General features: G+C 38.8%; 1 protein-coding gene across 1 annotated transcript; it reads right to left on the bottom strand.

Moving 5' to 3' along the window:
* Positions 1–4,189: 4,189 nt before the first annotated feature.
* Tyrp1 (tyrosinase related protein 1) lies at positions 4,190–21,378 on the bottom strand. Its single transcript, XM_026782373.1, has 7 exons — positions 20,994–21,378; positions 18,023–18,345; positions 14,834–15,038; positions 10,612–10,779; positions 8,801–8,980; positions 5,054–5,200; positions 4,190–4,395 (listed from the first exon to the last, which is right to left on the bottom strand). Exons 1-7 carry the CDS (start codon positions 21,376–21,378, stop codon positions 4,190–4,192), a joined length of 1,614 nt encoding a protein of 537 aa, XP_026638174.1.
* Between the last annotated feature and the right edge of the window lie 292 nt (positions 21,379–21,670).

Genomic DNA, 21,670 nt, shown 5'->3' with positions numbered 1-21,670 from the left:
CTCAACATGACCACTATCAGCCCTGTGCTTGTGTCCTGCAATCCCCAGGATGACAGTGGCATTTCTACACCTCTGCCTATTAGAGTGCAACCACACTTGGAGTAGCCAAAAGTGTCTGTAAACCTTGCCAAAAGTCAGCTAGGGCAAAATCCAGTGGAGTCATAGCCTTAAATGCTGGGTTTAGTGCTTATAATACAGTAGTTAATAGCTAATATGTAGTGGCATTTCAATTGTATTTTAATAACTAAAGATTAACTGAAGATCTGAGAGTAAAACAGCCCCACTGGCTTTACAGGCCAGGTAATGGTAACATACACCTTTAATTCCAGTAGCCATAATAGTTTACCATAGAAACTGAGCAGGGCGTGCCTTTAATCCCAGTGGTGTACACCTTTAATTACTAGAGAAGAATATAAAACGGGAGGAAACAGTTCTCAGACACAGTCTCATTCTGAGACTCCTGGAGACATGATCACCATTTTGGATCAAGGTTGAGGCTGGTGGCCTTAATTTTTGGATCTTCAGGTTGAACCCCAATTTCTATCTCTGAGTTTTTATTAATCACGCTTCATTAATAACCACATTAACAAAATTGCTATTAATTAGATGTGATAATTGAATAAGATGGGAGAATTCAAGGATGTCTCCAAGATTCTCTCTTTGGATGGTGATTATGTCTTTTATAATAAAGATGAAGTAGTGTTTTGTGGGGTATATGATCACTCTGTGTGAAGATGTGGCTGCTTTCCCTCACCTGCCTAAGGCACCTTCTGATTGGTTTAACGAAGAGCTGAATGGCCAATAGCTAGGCAGGAAAGGGTAGGCAGGATTTCCAGAGAGAGAAAGTATCTTGGGGGAAGAATCTGAGAAGGGGGTTTGAGGGTCTGCCCACTGTTGTGGGAGTACAGTCCAGAGGAGAGGTAACAAGCCACATGGTAGAATGTAGATTAATATAAATGGATTAATTTAAGTTTCAAGAGCTGGTTGGGAACAAGCCTAAGCTAAGGCCAAGCTTTCATACTTAACAGTAAGTCTCCGTGTCATTGTTCAGGAAGCCGGCAGTTCAGAAAAAGGCTTGTTCCAGTAGTCATCCTAATTCTCAATGGCTCCCTTCAAATGTGGACTTAAAGTTGAATTAAGACTTTAGATGGAACTTATGCCCACCAGATTTCTGTCTCTTTGTGCTGCATCCCAACAACCAGCAGATCCCTGCGTTGTGAGTTACATGTCCATTTTCTCTTTTTAACATTACACTAATAACTTATGTTTAACCCTCTGACTATTTGTGAAGAATTTTGCTAGTTCTTATCTTCTTCTACTTTGTATTTTCCATTTGTTTTTTACCATTATATTTTATATATTTTTCTCATTAAATTTCATCTCTTTTTATAATGCGTATTCTTGGTTTTGCCAATATTTAAAAAACTAAGTATTTTCATATTTTATATCATATCTTTGCCCAATCTTATACTACATTTCTTGGTTGTTTGGTTAATAACAATTTTGTTCTGCATACAGTAAAAAATGAAAATACATAACATAATTGAATACTCATGAACTGTGTGAAGAACAAATATCTTATAGTCAAATCATGGAATACTTATTTCAAAGGTCTCAAATTTTCCCCCTTTCCTCCAATTTTAAAAATTAAAATAAGCAAAACGATATCACTATTTCTAAAATATGCTGCTGAAAATAAAGACAGGATGTATAGCAACTGAGGGCCACACAAATTTAATAGCTCTTTCTCTCTCTCTCTCCCTCCTTCCTCTCTCTCTGAGGCCAGGTTATCACTATGCAGTCATGCTTGTGTTACAGGCAAGCACCACGGATCCTGGTGGCCCAGTCTGGGACTCTTGTGTTTCTCATTCACTTTGCTTAGAGAATAGCTGAGCTCAGTTGTGGCACTGGCATGAAATGAGCCAACGCCTCAGGAAGGGATGGGTTTTAAATGGTTTGGAATTTGCTTTTTCATGAGTATGCAATGCCATCACTATGCTTTGTAAGATAACACCAAGAGTGTTAGTACGGCAGTTCTCTAAGACAGTAAATGAACATTATTCGTCATTACTTAGAGAACAAAAAAGGGCCATCTGGTCAAGAAAAGTTATAAGGTCTCCTCATAGAACTGTATAATAACTACAAGCATCCACAAAAAACAGAGAAGCAAATTGGCTATATTTATAAGATAAAGCGTGTAGTGCCCCATAGTGAGATTATTTATGTCTGTATTTCAGGTAGGACTTCTCTCTCCCATGAATTATTCCATAGTCACTCTTCTGGTCTCTCCTATCATCAATATTATTGGCAGATTTTTACCACAGCTATCATTTTTGTAGATGCATCTCGCATGTGACACCTCCCCCACGCCCATTTTTTTCTCTTTTTTTGTAGAATGTGTTACAAAATGTTCAGGATTGCACTTAGGGCACTCTGTGGCTCATTCTCAATCAGCTTTCTACTCCCTCCCATCAAGGCTGTGCTGTAGCCACATTGACCCACTTTAGATTTTTGAATGTTCTATGTTGTGTTAAAACACTGTGCCTTTGCTTACGCTGTCATTCTGAAAATACCCTTCTCTGCTTTTATATTTGGTGAATTCGCTGAGATGCCTTGAAGCCAAAGTCAAATTTTAACTTCTCAATTTTTTTAATCCCTACTTTCTTCAGAAGTTCATAGCACCTTTAACTAACCCTGAGATTAAGTATGTGATTAATGAAAGTTCCCAAATGATTAAATATTAACTTGTCTAAAATATGAAATGAGGCTGTTTAGTTTCATTGACAGACTATTAAAAAACTTACATTTTGTAATAACATCTCTAAAATGTTATAAATAAATGTATAATATTTAAACATGTTAAGCTGTCTTTGAAGAGAATCAACCTAATAATACTACCTGAGAAACTTTAAAGCACTGTTTTATATGTATTATTTAACATATTCTGTCATGTAGTTTGTCTAAATATTGTTTGAAATAAAGAAAGCTGGTGAGTATAACTTTAATCTTGTTTCTGTATCCTAAGCTGGGATATCAAACCATCTGTGTTCCGTGGTGTTATGATTATTATTACTATTATTTCTTTTAACAAATTTTTAGTAGAATATGTTATGGCTATCCCAAATAGTTCATCTTTGGAACATTGCTTCATTGCACAAAATAAAAGGAAAGAAAATGTAGATTATATTAGATTACAAGGTAAAGGCCAAATGTGGTGTTACATATCTTTAATTTCAGTACCGGGGGAAGCAAAGGCAGATGGATTTCTGTGGGTTTTAGGTCAGCCTGGTCTATATAGAGAGTCCCAGCCCATCTGGGAAACAGAGTCAGACTTTGTCAAAAAAAAAAAGAAAGAAAAAAGAAAAAAAAATCTTTGAAAAACGAGAACTAATGTAACAAGATTTTATTATATTTACTTTGAAGTACACAAACGGCTGACAAGCGGGAAGAGAATGCTGCTGAAGTGAAATGAATACATTTGATGTTATCCACAACACAGTGTCCTTTGTCTTACTCCTTCTTTGCAGACTTCCAAGATACTAGAATTGGGAAGTGAGCTGTGACATGGGCAGTGGGAACACAGTGGCAAACAGGCAGTAAAAGCTGTGTTCCAGCAAGGTGAAGCTTTCGTTTTTTACAAAGTGTGACAAGAATTGTGACTTTGTTGTGACCTTGCACCTGAGCCCAAATGATATATGCTGTCATCAAAACAAGAGCAGTTTCAGAAAGCTAATCTGGATCCTATTTGCTTACAAAGTAAAGCAAATTAACCAATCAACATGGCTGTCTTTATCTCTGTCGACCAGTATCAAAATAGCAATGCATTCACATGCTGACAACATAAGAATGGCCACTTACACAAATGAAGTAGAGATTTTTACATCTTATTTTTCTGTGCGCACAAAGCATTGCTTATTCACAGCCCTTATACAATCTTTAGAATACAAGAAAGCTCGTCACATTATCCCCTTAGATAATATGGAGCTGGTACAATATGCCATCTTAAACATGATTATGAGCTAATGATTAGAACCCACTGAAAAGATTCTGAATTCTCATCCCCAAAAGGCAATGCTTGAATGCCAACACACATCTATGTAAGAAAGAAAGGAAGCAAAATGAAAAGTGGGCGATCACTGTGTTTCAATCAGGTTGTGTCCGTCCTCCTGGGTTAGGGGACAGGCGGCTATCAGACCATGGACTGATTAGGATTTGGGAGCTCCTCGTATTCCTCAGCATAGCGTTGGTAGTGATCAGTGAGAAGAGGCTGATTGGCTTCATTCTTGGTGCTTTTAGAACGGATCAGACAGGAAACTCCCACAAAGATGACAGCCACAAGTAACAGTCCAGCCACTACAGCAATCGTAATGATTTCAGAAACAGTGAACTCCTGACCTGTTTGAAAAATAAGATGAGATAAATGTTATTGCTATTCCAAAGTTGAAGACAACTCAAAGAATAAAGACCCTGCGCAGGGTCAATAAAGACCCTGTGCAGGGTCAATGGGTATAGAAAGAATTGCTGGTTTTGGAATCTTGTTTCATCAAGTCCCAAGTTTGGTGATCTTTCACGATATTTTGGTACTTTTGTTGAGGAAAATTTACAATTGAAGGTCTTTAATTTTAAAATATCAAAAATAAGTGTTTTTCTTTTAATAGATAAAAGAAAGTGGCATGTCTTATGAGTAACTGGTGACATCACAGGTGTTTAAATCGAAAACTCATTCTCAACTTGGCTAGAAACATAGCCTCTCCCATGTTAGAATTAACTTCAAATTTTCAGTTTTGTTATTTTCAAGATGAGAAGTAAAATACCTCTAAAGAGTATGAAGATTAAATAAAATAGAGTGGTGTTTGATTACCTCATTACTGGGTCAGAGTGAGTACCCAGTAAATAATAAACTCCCACATTTTTATTCCCAAACAAGAATCTATGGGAAACCTTCATATCCAATATAACACACCAAGCTCAGCCCACTGTGAGGACCATACCTTTAAGATGACACATTTGCTTTTGGAGAACACCACAGTAAAAATTCGCTGAAAACACTGACCTGGCCATTGAACTTCATAGGCATATCCCAGGTTGTCTGAAGCAGTAACAAACATCTCTGTGTTGGTAACTGGAGGCCAGAATGGTACCATGTTATATTGCCTGTTATGTCCAATGGGAGCATTTTCCAATGGGAAGATAGAAATATCTAAAATATTCCAGAGGAAACTCGTAAGCAGGCAGGAAGTTGATATCAGAATAGTTGCTATGCTCTGAAGATGGCAAATGTGCAAAGAGCATGTGGAAAGTGTTTTCAGACTTTACAAGAAATAAGGGCACAAGGCAGGTTTCACTGCAGAACAGGGTGAATGCAGCACCAACTGTATCACAAATAACAAAAACCCAGAAACAGACATGGATTCAACCTGAAGATCAGAAAAGCAAAGCAGCCAAGTCACTAGTGAGCTCTTACTTCTAAGAAATTTTCAGACTGAAAGAGAGTGAGTTCCTGTCTCATTCCCGCTTATTTTCCACCACTAACCTGGATCTGTTATTATGTTGATCTTGTGTAGACCAGGGTGGGCTTGAACTCACAGAGGTCCAGAGATCCATCTGCTTCTGTTTCCCAAATTCTATTATTAAAGGTGTGTGACCCCACTTCCTGGCCTCTAGTGACTTAGTTTTACCCTCTGGTCTTCAGGCAATCTTTATTTATAAAGCATAAATAAAATACCACTATAATAAACACTGGTATTGATAGAACCTTTAAGGTCAGAGGACTTGAGAGGCACTGCTGTGTAAGAACCTCTCCAGCTCTTCTGTTTTTAAACTATAGAAGCTACTTTAAATAAATCCACAATTTATTTACAATTTACAAATTACTCAGTGGTCTGTAATTCAAAATTGAGAGATGGTTGCCTTGGACCTTAAATATATCTGTGCAATATTTCTTAATATTTCTTTCTTTGCTTTTTTTTTTATTTTCGAGACAGGGTTTCTCTGTAATTTTGGAGCCTGTCCTAGACCTAGCACTTATAGACCAGGCTAGCCTCAATCTGCCTGCCTCTGCCTCCCAAGTGCTAGGATTAAAGGAGTGCACCACCACCACCCAGCCTGCTTTAGCTTTTTAAATGTTGTTATTCTGACTTCAGATTTTTATAATTCTACAATTTTGATTTCCAAAGAATCTTCAATATGTTTAAAACTTTGATAGACTTCAGAAAAACAACTCTGTCCTCTCTGCTCCTGGACTATTTTTAAAAGTCTGCTTTTGCGGGAATGTTGCATGATTCTTCCCCATTTCTTACTTTAGCTGTTCTCATTAGTTCATGGCCTCCTTTCCCAAGGGACGTTTAGAAATAAATGGGATATGTGGGAAAGTGTCTGATTGGTCAGTTCTCATTTCTACTCAAGTTTTCAGCATTGACTTTTTCTATAGTTTATGACTATATTTTATCAGAAAAATGCCACAGTCTAGCTACTGTTTATTGATGGCCTTTCTCTACCCACTGACTGCTTGTGTCTGAAATTCTTTAGACTGCCCAGAACTTAAGCAGAGAGGTTGAGGGGATGATAAGAAAAAAATTTCTGCTTTCATCAACAGCCTTTAGATTAGATCTGGGGAACCTTTACCAAATTTATACAAATGAGCAATTATTAGGTTTTAGCCACTATATGAAATGTAGAATAGTACACATTTTTATGGTATCAACAAAACTATAATAAGAGAACACTTCTAATCCCTTTGAGAAATCTAACACTCACAGCATTGGGAATGACTGCATAGACATTACTTGTATACTTTTGGCTAGTTCTTCAAAGCCTGTACTTAACAAGAGCTGATTTTGTTCATTTCTAACCTATGAATTCCAGTTTATGTAGTGTTACAATAAAAACAATCGAGTGAAAAAGACAAGATCTCCTGAGTAAATTGGGAGTGTGGGGATCATGGGAGAGGGTAGAAGGGAGAAGAAAAGGAGGGAAATGGAGAAAAATGTATAGGTCAATAAAAACAATTTAAAAAATAATCCCATGAAACACACTCAAAGTGATTGCTATTATTCCAAACAGAACAACTTGTTCTGACAATTATTAAGTTGAACACTGGCGAGATTGGCAAAAAGCAAGTGCCCGATATAAAGGTATATGCTAAGGAGTGGGGAGTATGATGAAAAGTTAGGGAAATGGCAAAATGTAGATTACTGGACCTGGGTTGAATCATAAAAATATTAATTTCTAATTTTATTTTAAAGAAATTACAGTGGTTTGAATGAGAATGATATATTTAAATGCTTAGTTACCAGCAAGTAGATCTGTCTGAGAAGGATTAGAGGATTAGGAGGGGTGGACTTTTTAGAGTAGCTGTGACATTATTGGAGGAGGTGTGTCAACGGGGGTGGGGTGGACTTTGAGGTTTTTACTTATAAAGATTGTGGGTACACTCCAGGCCGCCCCTTCTGCTTTCCTGTTCTCTGCTGGAACCTCTGGTTCTGTAAGTCTATTTCCCAATTAAAGCTGTATATATTTATTACAATTTCTGTCTGCATTCATTTACGCTAATACACTTGGCGTCTGTTGAAATATGGGTGGCAGGACATAGCTTTACACCCAAAATAATTAAACAGAAACAGTATTCTTTTAAACACTGCCTGGCCCATTAGTTCTAGCCTCTTATTGGCTAGCTCTTACATATTGATCTAACCCATTTCTAATAATCTGTGTAGCCTACGAGGTGGCTTACCAGGGAAGATCTTAACCTGAGTCTGTCTGGAGTGGGAGAATCATGGCGACTCCCAACTCAGCTTCTTTCTCCCAGAATTCTGTTCTGTTTACTCCACCCACCTAAGGGTTGGCCTATCAAATGGGCCAAGCAGTTTCTTTATTAATTAACCAATGAAAACAACAGATTAGAAAGAAGTCACTCCCACATCACACCTTCCTGTATAACACTGGCCAACTTCTGAGTACTGGAATTATAGTCACTACCATAAGTGGCAAATTACTTGTTTCTTAAATGATTTCTGAAAGAATAACATTTTGATCAACACATGGATTGTTGGTCTGGGAAGGTTGCAACAGAGCTTTCTGATATACATAAAGAAGTGTGAGGGCCTGGCTGGATAGATAAAGCAAAAGAGAGGTAACCTTCAATATTGTGTATGCATGATAAAAGCACAGAAGCTAAAGTCAGAACATTCCCAAAACATGAAAATTTATGATGTTTAAACTAGTGGAAGTACTTTCATGGTTTTGAAAAGCAACATACTTCACTTGGCTGAGTAGGAATGCTGTAAATGAGGTCTCTAAAATAATATTTTAAAGAATGCAGTGAAATGAACTTGAAAGAGACTTCTTATGGCATGACATAAAAACTCTTAACTTTTCAAGTCAATCAAACTTTCATTTTTTTTTTAGGCCATAAAGTAATACAGCTCAGAATTACAGATTACGGATATGGCATGTTTAGTGTTTTGTGGAACCCAAGAATAGGTCTGTACCATTCTTCTATTTATATTAAAAGGAAATGAGAAGGTTTGTTGGAAAATATGGGTAGGAAAAACTTGGAGCACTTGGGAGTTAGCTTTTTATGACAGGAATGCCAGTAGTGACATCTTAATGGTAACAGTACTGAGAGACTTCCACAGTATTCAAAGTGGTTTTGAGTATTTGGCAATGGCTGGATGGGAGAGCTACTGCATCTTTATTTTGGAGCCTATTTTATGGTTGTCAGGTGCTAGCTTATATTGATAGCAACACCACCAGAATAATCCCTTTGCGAAGCCTGCAAAATCATATAAAAGCACCTCACCGGCGTTATACCTCCTCAGCCATTCATCAAAGACTGCATCAGTGAAAGTATGCAGGAGGACAAAAATCGGATCATTGGGAGACAGATGGGTTTGTCCTCCTGTTCCGTTCAGGAAGAGGTGGGCCAGGTTGTGAAGGCTTCGAACAGCAGGGTCATATTTTCCAGTGGGATCACTGTAACCTATATTTAAAAGTAAGGGTGAATATAGTAGAAAACATTGTGAGTCAACAGCATAGATTATATTAGGAAGCTATTTTCCACAGCTCGCCAGGCTAAATATTGCCTAAGTATAATAGTGTTGCCCCTTGTAGTAAAGGCTGATGACATTTGCTTGCTATACTCAGAACTAGGTTAGTTCTGAGCTGGTGGTGTGGTATTCCAAATGTAGCTTCTAGGTTAACAATAACAACCCGCAAAAGACAGGAGTCAAAATATATGAGTGCTGAACTTTGACAAGGCACAGATTTTTCTGCATGGAAACCGAGACAGTGGAAATGCCCCAGTTACTGCTTCCACCACTGAGAGCATTGCTGTCACTGTCCTGCAAACTCTCCCGCCTTCCTCCTTTTTAATGACTGCCAGCATATTTATTTTCAGAAAATTAATTTTGTGGGGATGCTAAAATGCCCTCAATTTCTCTCTTTTTCTACATAGTTTTAAAAATCTGGAAAGATTCTTGTTAAATTTTTAGAGAATCTTTAAATCCCTCTACATATTAGGCGGATGAGGATAAATGCCAGTTTAGGTCAGAAAGCAGTTGGGGCTTGTGATTTGTGATAGAGTTAAGTGTATCTCATTGGGTTGAACTTCCATGTCTATATAGTCACTCATTCATTTACTCATTCATTCATTCATTCTCCTATTTTTTTGACTCAGGGAACATAGTCAGCATATTGCTTTTAAAAATCAGTACTGTATTCTTATAGATATCAGTTTAGTATCCATATGTAGTAAATATTGAGCCAATTCTGTTGGTGAATTAGTATGACTTAAATAAACATAAGGAGAGTGTACAAATTTGACAGCAAAAGGGAACAAAATTGATGTTAGTGATTGGAGTTACAGCTTAGGTATCTCTGAACATAGAAGAGAGAGAATCACTCCTGTTGGAAGGAGGGTGGTGCATAGCACCAGTGTGATGCTGGCACTCAAGGGGAATTCCAATAGTAACAAATTTAAAATTAAGTTAGACATAATTGTACTCCTCTAGAAATTTGAATGCATTATCGTTGGCTGTCTCAGAAAGGCATTACACCTATTTGAACTGCACTACTTCAACTTAAAAATACTTCTACTGCTATGAGGAAAATCAAGCTAAACCTCAGTAGACACTTATTTAATTTTTATAGACCTTTAACATTTGTTATAAAATGTTTCAACTTAAATAAAACTACCCAAACCAGACTTTACAGGCTGTCAAGCAATTGGAATTTAAATTGTTAATCTTACCTTTTAAAAAGAAACAATTTGATGACTATGAAAGTTACCTGTAATGCTACACTGTGACCTCATTACACAGGAAGCCCGATAACTGCCAGGCACTAAGTTGGAAAGACTATAGAAATCTAAGGGGTTTGAAACAATAATTCTCCATGATTTTTTCCTCTGATAACCAGATATAATCTGATACTCCCCTTACTTTTGAATCTGAAATTGTGACTAAATCGAAATCAACAGTCAATTCATTTAAGCCCATGTGATCAATGTGGCATTCAAACGCTTTTTAAAAACATCTAATTTGGGGCTCTCCAACTTACCCTCCTAACTAGATTAATTCAAAACGCCAGTTTTTCATTTGTTTGTTTACTTGCCTTCCACTGTGTTTCGAAAACTGTTGGTAGAATTGGAATAAAAAGGAGGTGTGTCAAACACACCAACCTCCAAGCACTGGGTGATGTCCTGTGGTGCAGGAAGACGCTGCACTGCTGGTCTCCCCACGTTCCCAGCTGGGTTTCTCCTGATGGGCCCACCCTCAGTGCCTAGGGAGGAAAGGCATGCACACAGTTAGAGAATGTCTACAGGTCTGGCTACTGCTCTTTCATATACAGTGAAAATACTGAAAATTAGATCCTTGTGGAATAACTAGGAAACGACACGCTCACTGTGAAAAACATTTAAATAACCCTGTCCTGCTTCTCTGAATTGAGACAACCTGATATATCAAAACATTGGAAGAAAACAATAATCAAGTTGACAGACATGGGTCTGCATGCTGCTAAATTCAACAAGCTTTATTAAAAGAATATGAGTTTTGGTAAGAATAATCTTATAAAGCTAAATATGAAACTAAAATATAAAGCAGGCCATGTTAGCACATGCACTTGGGAAGCAGAGACAAGTGGGCCTCTGAGTTTGAAGCCAGTATTGCCTACAAAGCTAATTCCAGGACAGCCAAGGTTACACAGAGAAACCCTGTCTCAAACAAACAAGCAAACCGGCAAAGATACAAACAAACAGAAACATTAAAATATGAAAAATTTTATATGAAAAATTTTACCCAAATGCCATCTGTTACAAGTCTTCAGAGAGGTAAGAAAAAATACCCCCAAATCTCCTTGGAATTTTGTGCTTATTTCTATCAACAAATGTTTTACACCTTTTTAAAAATAAACTAATATCATCAATAAACTTTTTGAAGGGTAGTATGGATGCCTCAAGGGAGGGAAGAAAGGTAAAGAGAGAGAGAGAGAGGAAAGGAAGAGAGAGAGAGAGGAGAGAGAGAGAGAGAGAGAGAGAGAGAGAGAGAGAGAGGAAGGAGAGAGAGAGAATCATGAAGAATAGATTTTCCAGGAACTCTAAATGACAAAATGACTGTGGAAGAACTTCTGTAAGTAAAGTCAGAGAAATTCTGTAAAGTGCGTAGTCTAGAGAGGGACAGTAGCACAACACCGTACGCTTCCTTCTGTTTGTCTCATGAGCACATGAGCGCACTCATCAATCCTGGCACAGTGCCAGCTGCTTTCCAGGATTGACAAGGAGTTGGTGTATGCTTTGCTATGGCTCTTTGGTGAAGAGCTTGCAAGGCGCAGAGCAAGCAGTAGGGAATGATGGAGTTAGACCAGAGCCACATTGTGAAGAAATCAGGTTCCAAGCTCAGGAAGTAACACTTAATTCACTGGGAAATGGAGGAACTGTGGTGAGTGGGGCAGAGTAAGAATGGTTAAGAGCACATTTTATGAATCGCTATGGTGATTGATAGACTCATAAGTGCTCCACAAGGACAAAGCAGATAGCCCATTGGCCTGCGGGGGACAGCAGTTCAGTTTGTTTCTCTTTTCATTCACAAATGTCTTATATTGAATCCTATGCACACTGTCCCCTATCTGTTGCATTAGCATAACAACCATTAAATATCATAGCAATAAAACATAGACCTCTGTCTGTTAGGAGTGCAGTATCCACGTACAGTTTGCAGTAAGTATAAACTATACTCAAAAACGTTCAGGCATCACTAAATCTAAAGTTCAACTTTTAGCTGTATTTGGGGAATTATAAGTATATCCCATGAGGCTTGGAAGTATGGTCTACTTTGGTTGCAAGAAACCGCACCCTAGTTCACCTTATGATATTTTATGGTTGAGACTTTGGGTACTAAAAGAAATTGGTAGAGCCATTTTGATTTTATCTCAGTGGTTTTCAAATTTAGTTGAACATGGACAACCTCTGCTAATTCAGTCACTAATGTCCTATGAATTCTTGTCCTGTACAGTTTCCACATTGGAATGAATGAAAAGTTCAGAATGTGTGAGGGAAAAATAGATTTGAAAAATTCTGTAAAGAAAGAACCACCACTTTTTGTATGACGAATCATAGATGCATTATGAGGGTGGAAAGAATGTCAGGTGTCACTGACTCAACTTCCCAGCCACTACATTTCATGAAACAAGTAAATAACAGAGTGTCTGAAATTTCTAAAGAAATGTCCATCTAAGAACATGCATGTGACAGTCTCCCAAAGATGTCAATGAAACTATAGAAATGGATAAAATCTTTTCAGACAGAAGTAGGATAATAGAAATAATTTCCGTGAGAGTTTAAGAAGACATATAGTAAGAATCTCATACTGTATGAGAAATATGATGTGGTTGGTAGTGTTTTCCTGTATTCTTTATTATGTTTGATTTTCAAAATTAAATGTATGTGTGTGTGTGTGTGTGTGTGTGTGTGTGTGTGTCTATGTGTGCACATTTAGAGATCACAGAGTCCCCATGTGGGCTCTAGGAATTGGATTCAGGTTGTCAGCCTTAACAACATCAGCTTTTACTTTTACTTGACTGTCTTGCCAGTCTTTTTTACCATGTTCAATAAACATGGTGTTTAATTTTTACATCTTGAATTTGTCACAGTGGACAATCTTAAATTTTTTTTTAAAAACGGAAAGTATTCTTCAATTTTCATAAAGTTGTGAGTTTGTTAAATAGAGTGATAGCAAAACCTATGACAAAACAGAATACTTTCACTTTTATTTTTTCCTTTTATGTATTATTTTCATGGGCTTTAAATTTTTTTTTTTCTTTCTGGACTGGGAAGATAGTCAAACTCAGATACCTGAGATTGACCCAAGATCCCACAGGAAAAAAAAAGTGAAGTACATCAGGGCACACTTGCAGTATCAGCATTGGAAAGGCAGAGACAGGTAGAGCCCCAGGCTTGGTAGTGAGTCACTGATGCATTTTGGGGCAGTAAGAAACCTTGCTTCCCCACTCCCCTGCTCCAGAGTCAGATGGAGCCTAAAGCCTGGCTTTAATCACAGCCCTTGAGAGACAGAAAGAGCCTGGCAGTTGAATCTCTATGGGCTACATAGTGAGATGCAGGCCAGCTAGAGTTACACAGTGAGACACGGTCTCAAAACTAAAAGAAAATAGGCAGACAGAGCTAAAACAATGACAATTGATGGTGGCCTATGGCTTACACATACACATGTGTATTTACACACTCATGAACATGAGCACACACAGACAGACACATGCCACACGATTATGTCTAGCCACCAACATGGCAGGAAAATATCTAAGAACTCCCAGTCCTAAGCAGAATAAGCCTGGTGAGAAAGACGCATGTATTAGTAGATGAAGACACTCTGACCTCCAGTTTCATTCCTCTGTCACAAGGTGGAACCAATTGCTCAGGTGTTAGATTGCTAAGGAAATATTCATGTAGTATCACATTTCTTATATTAGTACAAAACTAAATATTTTTCTAATGATAAAAATGTACTCAGTTAAATACATTTAAACTATTCTCTTTTTAAGTGCCTAAAGCAATACAAAAATTTATACATAAAATACAAGCAGAATAATATACCACATACGTAATAATAAATCATAACCTTAATTTTCATATGGAAAATCAAATATTTTTCTGGAAATGCCTGAAGTAGAAAAACAAGGAATAATAGAGAACACCAACAATTAAGACTGTGTTATTAGCACAGAGAGGGCAACTGTGTTTCATGGAAGAAAATGGGAAGCTCATGAACAGACCAGTGTACAGCAGAAATGTTCCGTGTCAGAGCTGTGTATGTTCTCTTCAGGAGACCTGGAGCTGAGTCTGCAGGCATCTTTCTTTCTTTTCTCACGTGTATCCCTATGAAAAGTATCCCTTTTGGATGTTGGTTCTCTGAACAAGCATGGAATTTTCCTTTTATTTTTGCTTCCTTCTTGTTCTGCTCCCAGAGCACTCCCAACTAATTTTTTGCATATTTCAGATATTCTTGCAGGATATTTTCAGTAAAATCCCAATCCAAGACACATGACTGCTAAGTAGTGCTTAGTGTGTTTAGAAGATTAATGTACTCTAGGATTTTTGAAACTAAAGTTAGCAATGTACTGATCGAATTGCTGAAGAACAATAATAACATACACAGATACTTATTTCCCAGGAGCACCATGTAGACTGCTTTGCATCTCCTTGGTGCTCACTGTGCACCTGCACTGGCAGCAGGATTCATTCTGACGAAACAGGCCTTGCAGGAGAACAATCACTTTATCTAATAAAGAATAGTGAATAGTATCTCTGTCATTCGGGTCTTACTGTTGCAAAGTGTTCCCAGGGTGTCGTAATCTTCTAAGGACTCACAGACCACTCTCCATTGAGAAAAGACAGAGTTGGGGTTTATAAGAGTAGAATCAAAGCTGCTTCTGGATCCCATTAAGTCATCGGTGCAAATATCGCAGACGTTTTTCCCAGTTGCAAAATTCCAATAAGGAAGGGAGAAAGAAGGCTCCTGCAGCATCTCCTAGATCACAGAAATCCGTTAGTAGTCCCTGTTTCTACTTACGTCCTTTTTCTTGGCTTGCTTGACTCTGGTGTCCTTTTCTGTTAGCTCTCTCCATGTGCTAAAGAACCAGTGCATGCAATAATAATATCTAGGATCCCAGAGAAGTTAAGGACCTTATTGAACAAAGTTTGTAATTTAGTTGGAGGACTCATATAGGTAATAGAAGCAATGAAGCTCACTTCATGAAGAAATTTCTACAAATAATTTGGGGGAAATATTGTTTTCATTGTTGGCAGATAACTGTATTTCTATTGCTTTTATTAAAATTTTTGATGTTTCTATCTCTTTTGCTTTCCTATTATTTTTACATGTTTCCCCCTCCCACCAAGATCTGTGTAATAGTTCTGGTTGTTGTGGACTTTGTAGACCAAGCTGGCCTCAAACCCACAGATTCACCTCCAGAGTGCTGGGATTAAGGCCTGCACCTCCACTGCCTGGCTCCACTTTCCTGTTTTTAATGGAAGCACTGCCAATTCTTCGCATCATGTGACCTCAGTTTTGAAATGATTTGTGGAACAGTAAGTTTTGGGGTTTTGTTTTGAATGTGGTCTGAATGACTGTAGTTAGGTAGAGTCTGGTTTGCTGACAGACTGCATATTTTGTCTCATACGGATTCTGTTTGCAAAGCTCAAAAGTTTTGTTTAGAGACCTACACCGCAGAGCTGCACTAGGAAGACGGGAGTCTGCCTGAAGCTTACAGACAAAATGCTAAGCAGATTCAGAATGAATTCTGTGCCTGTTGTTTTTAAGACCAGTGACCTAGTTCCCACTTAGAAACCAACTCACACCTTTTGAAAATGCTTTAGACCAAGGACGCATGCTCCTTAAAACACTGGTGTGGGAGGTCCTTCTGTCTATGTGTTGCTTTTATTGGTTAATGAATAAAGAACTGGCTTGGCCTACAGCGTGGGAGGAGAAAGGCGGAGTTAGGGAAAAACAATGGAGCTGCCTGAGACAGACACTGGGTACTTTGCCGGAAAGCCACTGCCATGTGGTGATACACAGATTAATAAAAATGGGTTAAGTTAATATGTAAGAAATTAGTCAATAAGAAGCAAGAGCTAATGGGCCAAGCAGTGACTTAATTAATCTAGTTTTTGTGTGATTATTTTGGGTCTAAGCTATCCTGGGAGGTGGGGTCTGCTGCTACAAAACGCTGCTTCCATCAGAGGGTGAGATTTAGTGCAGAGCTGCTTTTAACTTAGGTAACTTTCAAGGGCCTGTGTCTTTCTGCTCCTTTCCCGTGTCTCCCTTTTGGCAGGCATCTCCTTATTCTTTGGTGTTTTCGAGCTCAGAAGCTTTTCAAGGCACCCCCAGCTGTTGATCACTAAAAGTTTGTATTACTCATACAAAAATAATCCCTGTGCTTTAACAAAAGTTAGTGACAACTGCCAAGGGGTCTTTGTAAGTCAAGACCAACTTGACTGGACAGCTGACATTTGGGAGCCAGAGCACATTCATATGGTGTTGTGTGTCATAGGTAGCCTGGAATGGGATGATGCCTTGTGCTAGAAAATGGAAGTCATCGAGGTGGAAGTTACAACAGCAGAGTTCAGGCTGGAGACACTTCCTGTCCACCTTTCCAAATTCTCATATGCCATTGGGAAAATGCCTTGAGAGGATGAAGATCTACAGTCCGTTACTGATGGCAGATTCACTCACAATCTATTAAATGTCTTCCTTGTAAACAGAGCCTTAAATATGATGCTGAGAGGAGTAGATGGACTCATTTGATCACCTTCAAAGTGCATACAGACAGACTCCTGTCAGCTATCTTTGTACTGCAGCGCATCACTCTGTCTCTCCCAACCAATGCTTTTCCTTGAAATGGTAGCATAGTGCTCCGAAAATCAACAGTTTTTTTTTTTAAAGAAGATATTAGTGAATTTTAAAACTTAAACTTTGGGATCGAGATTCATGACTAATGCTTCAAATAGGAAGCAAGTTTAGTTTACAGACTGAATAATTGAGATCTAACAATAAGCAGTTTTATTTGGGCTGGATACTGCTCCTAGGGCCTTTTGCTTGCTAGGCAACTGCTCTTTCTTTGAGCTAACCTCGCAGTCCCTAAACTGTTCACTTTCTGAATGACAGTATTTTTCTCAAATATTTGTTCAGTTAGTGAAAAGGCAGCAGTTAGATATTTACGATACTAGATATTCTAGTGACTTTTGAGTGTATCTCCTTATAAAAAAGGCTTGAAGTTACTGTGCTTGTTTGAGGTCTACTTTATATACCTCTCCAAAATGCTAGTTTTCAAATGACAATTTGCATCTAAAGATATGCCATTTTGAGGTCCTTTTAGAAACTATATATATATATGTTAAAGGTGTGTAAAATAATATTTTGATATATTTGAATGTGTGTATGTATGCATTTATATATACATATATATATACACACACATACACACAATGGAGTGAAATGATTATTACCCCCAAGAAAATGAACACACCCATCAGTTTTTACTTATGTGATGCTTTTGTGTGGGGCTCTTCTGTAAGCCTTAAAGTGGTAGGGGATATGAAAAAGTTTAGTTCAGTGGACATGAAAGGAACCATCGACTTTAGAACCATCAGCTGTTTGAGGGGGTATGTGTGGATGGAAGCGCAAGGCACAGTGCACCCATTCCCAGGAGGTGGCGCCTGCATGCATTCTACAGCTCAGGACGAAGGCCTGGAAGCTGACAATTCCATTGTTTCCTAAATCGTTTCCAAACTTTTAGTTCTTGGCCAAACAAGGTCTCCATTGTTTTTCTCATCATTAGCATTCTTTCATTTTACTGCACAAAAGATCAAGGTTGTGGGAAGAATCTTACCTGGAAGTCACAAGTATCCTGACAACGTGATTGTTTTGTCACGGCTCATTCTTGTCATTCAGCACAAAGTGAATCCCAATGATTTATTTACACGTAAGGACCTAAACACCAAGACGGAACATACCTGCATGTCTCTCTCCAGCTGCAGCAGATGATACCTGTGCCATGTGAGAAAAGCTGGCCCTTCATGAGAGAAATCCACATCGCCAAAGCTTTCCTGCCCTACCCCAAGGAAGGTTTTTTTGACAGAATAATAGTGTGTCCAAACAAAGTAGTTGTAGATGGAAATGTTCTCGAACTGTGGTGTGTTGCCATCTGGTCCCAGTATGTCTTCTGACCTCCTTGTGGCAATGACAAATTGAGGATGCGTTGTGCGCTTTGCCATATCCAAGGCTCTCACAAAGTGGCTCCTTTCTTCTGCACTTAAGTCAAGAAGATTTCTCCTGACTTTAAGGATGAAAATGTTAAGTTGTGAAAATCAGCACAATCATATTACAACATGCTCTGCTCCCCCTCCCGTGTCCATTAGTTCATATGTGCTCCCATTCAGATCTTTTATAAGCTATTTAATTGGTTAAATATCATTTCCAAGATGCTTGGGACAAGATAGGTTTTGAGTTTACAGATTGTGAAATATATTCTTGTACATTATATTTTGGGGATTAGGTCCAAAGCGAAATGTAAAATTCATTTCTTTCATATACACTCCATTATATACATAGCCCAAGACAATGTGAACCATAATTACATCAGTTTGTGTTTAAAACAAAGATTAGCAGTATGGGACTTTCTATTTGTGATACTATATTGGGCTTGAAAACTTTTAGAGTTTGAAGAATTTTGGAATTTTTGATTATGGATTCCAAATCTGTATGTTATTAAAAACACTCCTAATGTAAACCTTTGTTTAGACTTATCTCTCGCCCATTCCCTCTTTTTTTCAGCACTTTACTTTAATGGGGCCCCAGACCTTAGTAGGTCCTGAGACCTTATTACAACCAACTCCATGATGGAAATGCCAATCAGGCTATAAAACTCATCAGATAGAAAACACCACCTGCCAAAACTAAAACAAAGGCCTAATCCATCGATGTCCACAGAGCTCTGGGAAGATCTATAAATGTACTACCTCTTCTTTTCAGTTTCAGTAGTTCTGCTTCTGACTAACTGATCTTGTTAACTGAATTATGCCAGCCCAGAACATGGTTTTTGTGCATAAAAGCTCACCCTGAGGAAGGCTCAGGGCTACACTGGCATCTTTAGTACCCAGTGTAGTCACTGGCCAGCTAATAAAGACTTTCTAAAGCCTTGTTCAGGCAGTCTTCTATGGTGCATACCCTGCAACATTTACTCTTGAGTCTTTAAAATCTTTTTAAATCTTACATGAGGATTTGTGGTTCTGTGATATTGTCATGTTTATTTCTGTTCACTATTGGCATTTTTTTTGTTTTAATTTTCTACTTTTTTTCTGAGATAGGATTTCTCTGTGTAGGCTCTGCTATCCTGGAACTGGCTCTGTAGACCAGGCTGTCCTCAAACTCAGAGAGCCTCATGCCTCCTTTTCCTGACTGCTAGGATTAAAGGCATGTGTCACCACCCCACAGTGGAATTTTCTACTTTCTAAACATCATACATCTTATAAAAACAAGGCAGATGAGCCCAGCATAGTGGTTGAAACAGAGAGTTTTCTATATTTTGGTACATTTTCTTAGGTTCAATTTTCATGTATGTGGTATTTGAATAAAAAGAACTCCTGTTTGCCAAAGACACAAAGATCCGAAGAGAACACACACACACACACACACACACACACACACACACACACACACACACACACACACACACACACTTATACCAGAATGTGGATGATAATAAAATCTCAAAAGGGGCTGGACAGATGGCTCAGAGGTTAAGAGCATCGCCTGCTCTTCCAAAGGTCCTGAGTTCAATTCTCAGCAACCACATGGTTGCTCAGAACCATCTGTAATAAGGTCGTGCCCTCTTCTGGCCTGCAGGCATACAGACAGACAGACTATTGTATACAGAATAAATAAATAAATTAAAAGAAAGAGATAGTCTGTGAAACCCTTGGTCATTGTCTGAGACATGGGAAACCAGCAAGTGCTGCTGCTGTTACTGTTTCATGCTGCACACACTTGATCCTTCACCTAAATTGCGAGAATTCCATTACCACTGTGAGGCACTATGGTGCCCCATGGCAGCTCAGAGAGGAGAGACTGCCTTGTTAGAGTTAGATAGATCTCAGTGGGAATACCATGCTTGCCAGAGGTCCAGATCAATGAGTTTGGCCTTTCTGCATCTAATGGACAAAGATTAGCACAAACACCTCTAGTGATACAAAATCAGTTCCCAACACATAGTTACTGCTCAAGCATTTTTGAAGGAAATACTGTGTGTGGAGGTGACATAAACAAGAGTGTGGGGACCAGGGGAGAGTGTCAGCTGCCCTTATCACTATCATCATAAACAAGAGTGTGGGGACCAGGGGAGAGTGTCATCTGCCCTTATCACTATCATCATAAACAAGAGTGTGGGGACCAGGGGAGAGTGTCAGCTGCCCTTATCAGTATCATCATAAACAAGAGTGTGGGGACCACAGGAGACTGTCAGCTGCCCTCTATCATCGCTCTCCAGCTCACTTTCCTGACGCAGGGCCTCTTGCAGGCGTTCATGACATTTTGGCTAGACCTGTGGTTTTTCAAAACTCCATAGATTCACCTGTCTCTCACCCTTAGGCCTGGGGTTACAGGCACATGTGGCCATACCCAGTTCCTTAAGTGAGTGCTGGGGACCTGAAGTCAGGTTCTCCTGCCTCAGCAGCAAGTGTTCTTACCACTCACTGAGCCATCTCTCCGGACCCATGGAAACACTATTAGTTAAAATGTGGGGGTTTCAATCCCAAATTTCTATACCAGACAAGGTTCTTCAACTTCCAAACCTTCAGTTTGCTCAACTAGGGAAAAATGGTTGAGCTCTATATTTGTAGGTGTTTCCTGATATAAGTGATTCAGGTTCTGTATATTGTGTATAACCTCGAGTCTAACTGAATGAAACTTTCCCATCTCTCCACTCACCTACGAGAGTTTTCTGGTCACATGCAGCTCCTCTCCACCCAGGACGGCAGGTCCCACAGTTATGTCCTGAGAAATTGCCGTTGCACTGACATGTCCTATTGAAGAACTTAAGAGGCCAGCCCTCTCGGTCATCTTTGCCATCGTGGGGGTAATGTGGGCTGTGGGGTCGGGAGTCTGCGGTCACAGACTCACACCTTCCCCTTCCTGACGATGAGCCACAGGGGTCAGTCCCAGGTCCAGAGGAAGGAGAGAGGTCTGGGCAACACTCTCTACTTCTCAGAGCCTCAACAGTGGTACACTCTCGTGGAAACTGAGCCCAGACTTGATGAAAAAGCATCAGGGAGAGGAAGACAGAAGCCAGGGGGAGGACTTTGTATGATTTCATTCTTCTAGAAGAGTACAAGATACAGATATAGTATGGATACAGATCTAGTATGCTGCTTTTTGCAGGGAGGAAACTGAGGTACTTAGATCAAAGCCAGCTGAAAAAATAAAGGCAAACAGAGTTACAAAACTTTTTTTGAATACTGTTCCCAACCTACTCCAAAATGGAGTCCTTCCATGTGAAACAATATTACTAAAAATAAATAATAACAATTTACTTTTAAATATCAAGCAAAATACCTAGATCACTGAATCCATTCTCCTGGTATTTGAGTTTTCTTATGTAAAACTTC

Source organism: Microtus ochrogaster, chromosome 10 (assembly GCF_000317375.1).
Source record: "Microtus ochrogaster isolate Prairie Vole_2 chromosome 10, MicOch1.0, whole genome shotgun sequence".
NCBI classification, from domain to species: Eukaryota; Metazoa; Chordata; class Mammalia; order Rodentia; family Cricetidae; genus Microtus; species Microtus ochrogaster.
The sequence above is the reverse complement of the archived record's forward strand: the minus strand, read 5'-3'. Positions and strand labels throughout refer to the sequence as shown.